This window comes from Etheostoma spectabile, chromosome 10, assembly GCF_008692095.1.
Source record: "Etheostoma spectabile isolate EspeVRDwgs_2016 chromosome 10, UIUC_Espe_1.0, whole genome shotgun sequence".
Taxonomy (NCBI): Eukaryota; Metazoa; Chordata; class Actinopteri; order Perciformes; family Percidae; genus Etheostoma; species Etheostoma spectabile.
The window spans coordinates 9,364,759-9,368,385 of NC_045742.1; the positions used below are offsets into that span (position 1 = coordinate 9,364,759).

General features: G+C 43.0%; 1 protein-coding gene across 1 annotated transcript; it reads right to left on the reverse strand.

Moving 5' to 3' along the window:
* Positions 1-1,672: 1,672 nt before the first annotated feature.
* LOC116696907 (heterogeneous nuclear ribonucleoprotein A0) lies at positions 1,673-3,412 on the reverse strand. The gene has a single exon (XM_032528162.1). The coding sequence runs from the start codon at positions 3,338-3,340 to the stop codon at positions 2,432-2,434; it is 909 nt and encodes a 302-aa protein (XP_032384053.1). The 5' UTR covers positions 3,341-3,412; the 3' UTR covers positions 1,673-2,431.
* Between the last annotated feature and the right edge of the window lie 215 nt (positions 3,413-3,627).

Consider the following 3,627-nt stretch of genomic DNA (forward strand, 5'->3'; position numbering starts at 1 on the left):
GAGTAATAAGCAGTACATTTCACACTCCATCAATGTTGTTCAATAACATTTCAACCTTAAAGTCTTGAATCTTGCACATCAAGGACTCGGTTTTCAAACAAAGGTCGACAAACGTTCAACACAAGCATGTTAAAGTTGTTATGTTTCTTTGGGGCTACATGCATAAATTTAGGCAACTTACATTTCATTAACACATACCAAAAACAAACTCAGTTCTCAGGTATTCCTAAATTGGAGGGGGGAAAAAAAAAGCAATAGTACCAAGTTTTTTTTTCTTTTTCTTTTAAATAAAACCTGTAGACTTAATAAAACCCAAGACAAACATTGTTATCAAACATTTTATTTTGAATCCCACAGTGCCCAATGTGCAAAGTCTTTCTCCCAGGCCATCAGCATCACACAGTAAGTGAACTTAAAATAACTCTGAGGTCAAAAGGGGATAAAAAGATTAATTAATTTACACTTAAAAAAAAAAAAAGAAAAAAAATCAAAATTATTTTTTATGACGAGGTTTAATACCAAATACTTGCCTGTCAGAGTCCTTTTAATTAAGGACAAACTCCAATATAGCACTTTGCAAATCCATAATTAAAAGTCAGTGCTGGTCATTGGGAATTATTTACAATTGCACTGGGACACTGTGTTATCAAATTTCCCTTAAAAACTTAAATAACCCACCAAATCTTCAATAAAACCTTTTGGAATAAAACCCATGTTAGATGCATTTAAACCACACTGGGGAATCCTTGCGAAAACTGACTTCACCTGAGGGGGAGAAGGCACAACCACTCTCCGGTCCCCCAGTCGTGGAGAAACACACCCCATCGTTTTCAGGGTGATGTCCTCATGCCCAGGTTACCGTAGCAACCTGGAGGAGACGGGAGAGAAACAGAGTGAGAGACTGGACAGAGCAAGGTTTTCTGGAAGAGACACCAATTTACTCGTTCCATTATTTCATTTAAAAAAAAAGGTGGAACAAAATTTGGGTCCCCTTCCACCCACTTTAAGTTCAAAGACCAAATTAAGTAACCCCCTCCCCATTTTGTTTTTATTTAATATTAGCTATATAAGACGCATTAAGCTATGATTAAAGTGTCAGTTATGTTGTTCAAAATTAACTGAAGGCACACTTGTGCACCGTCTCATAAAGATATTCCATACATGGTTGACCAACACAGAGTGAAGACAGGTTGATTTACATACCTAGTTTGCTGGATGTGGATATCCTAAAGAGATATTTCAGACTCCTATCACAATCGACCCCAGGTAATCAACAGGGTCCTGATGTATCCTATAAACAAACTGCTACGGCTATTATGGCTGGGATAGCATACTGGAATACGAGTAAGAACACCTAATAGGAAGTAGGAATAATCAGATAAATATCAGAGCCCTCATGCCCACAAATTGATATGTATTCAAATGTAAAAAAGGAAAAAATATTTGAAAAAGTCATATTAGCAATGTCTAAAAACACATAATTTTAAAACAAGGTCAAACCCTACAAAGCCTACATGCATTGGCTGTGGGTAACCATTCTGTAACCATTTCACCCACCTGAGTGTAAGGGAATAAACTGGGAAAGATGCCATGTAACTAAGGCAAGATGATGTCACTTATAAAACCTGTGAATAAACTTGAAGCCTGGTTAAATAAGTAAAATAAACTAAGCTAAGTGGTATAACGTTTTATTTAAAATGAACATACATAAGCATACCAAAGTGTTTTAACAGTAGGTTTTGTTCTCCAGACATGAAAGTATACAATATACATTAGATATTGCTACAGGGAATGAAAAATGAACAATATTTAGACTGAAACTATTACTATGCGTAAGGAGAGTTTGGGTACAGTATGGGGGAGGAAACAAGGAAACTGGATCCTGCCGTATCACGTTCCCGCCTTTGCTGAATGACCCAAGTAGATAATCATACAAGTTGATGTTATATGACAAGCTATGAAACCACAAAACATGCTTTCTCATCCTCATACATTGAAATTACACGAAGATTACTCCAGGAAACAAAATCTAATTGCTTAAAATGCAAATATTAGGATAATCAGCAAAACAATCCTACATTTGCAAAACAACGAGTGAACGCAAATAAAAAATATTCAACTCTAAACCACAACTACACGCGTTGGCGTGGGTACATAATAAAAAAGGGATCACTGTATGTTTTATTCTTCATTTTTAACGTGTCCTAGTTGAACGGCAACAACTGCTCGTTATTATCAGGTTTGTTGGGAAGTGACCTTCCTACCTGTTTGGGGTTTGAGGTCTGAAGGTTAGGGGGTCTCTGTCCGTATCTCTGCCATTGTTGGATTTCACGGCAGACGCCCCGTTACTGAATTTGATTTTGGCGTCCAAATCCTTGCTGGAGGTAATTTATGGCAGGGATGGGGGGTGGTTAATTTGTGCTGACTCATTTTAGTAGCCGCCGCCGTAGCCCCCCCTTGGGTAACCCCCACCGCCGCCGCCTCGTGTGTAGGGAGCAGCGCTCCTTTGGCCGCCGAAGGGTGGCACTTTCATGGGGCCATAACCAGAAGAATGCTGGCCATAACCGCTGCCAAACTCGTTGTAGCCGTTTCCACCGCCGTAGCCACTTGTCTGCTCTCCGTAACCACCCCCATAAGGTCCGCCGTAACCTCCGTAGCCGCCACCGCCGCCGCCACCGTTGTAGCCTCCGCCATTTCCGTAGTTGTAGTTTCCGCCATACTCCCTGCTGCCGTAGCCATTTTGATTTCCCCTCATGCCTCCTCTACCTCTGCCTCTCGGCGCCATACCGGTTCTGTTGGCCGCCTGCATCTCCTGCTTGGTCAGGGCTTTCTTCACCTCAACTTTGTGTCCATTGACGGTATGGAACTTCACCACAACCGCTTTGTCGGCTGCGTCGTGGTCGGTGAAGTAAACAAAGCCGAAGCCCCTCTTCTTTCCGGTCTCCTTCTCCGAGATGACTTCGGCCTTCTCAATTTGGCCGTACTGAGAGAAGTAGTCGCTCAGATGTTCCTCTTCGATATCGTCTTTCAGACCGCCAACGAAGATTTTCTTCACCTTTGCTAGGGCCTCTGGTTTGTTGGCGTCTTCTCTCGCCACGGCCCTCTTCACCTCGACCGAGTTGCCGTCGACGGTGTGAGGCCTAGCCGCCATTGCTGCATCGGCCTCCTCTGGTGAGGAGTAGGTTACAAAGCCGAAACAGCGGGATCGCTGTAGCTGCTTGTTCACGACGACAACGCAGTCGGTAAGCGATCCGTACTGCTCAAAATGCTTGCGCAGGCCATCGTCGTCGGTGTCCACGTTTAGACCCCCGACAAAAAGTTTGCAAAGCTGGTCAGACATTTTTGAATAACGACAGGCTGATTATTTCATCCAATGTGCGCTAATCTCAAAATGGTGGTGGGGGATGAACGCAGCTGTATTTATACCCGACGCAAGTTTTTTTTCTAGGATGGTGAAGCAATGTTCCGACCTACTCTGCCGTTGATTGGTTTCCCCGGACATTCTTACTCCGACCCCAACCAATCCCAGTCCTCGTGCCTCAACCTAACAACAACGGCAACAAAAACCAGCCAATCGGAGGGGCAGTAGGGCGGGTCATATCATCGCCATCCTAGAAAATAATTGGT

Coding starts and splice junctions, on each gene's coding strand:
- LOC116696907 (XM_032528162.1), bottom strand. CDS start 3,340: ATGTCTGACCAGCTTTGCAAACTTTTTGTCGGGGGTCTAAACGTGGAC.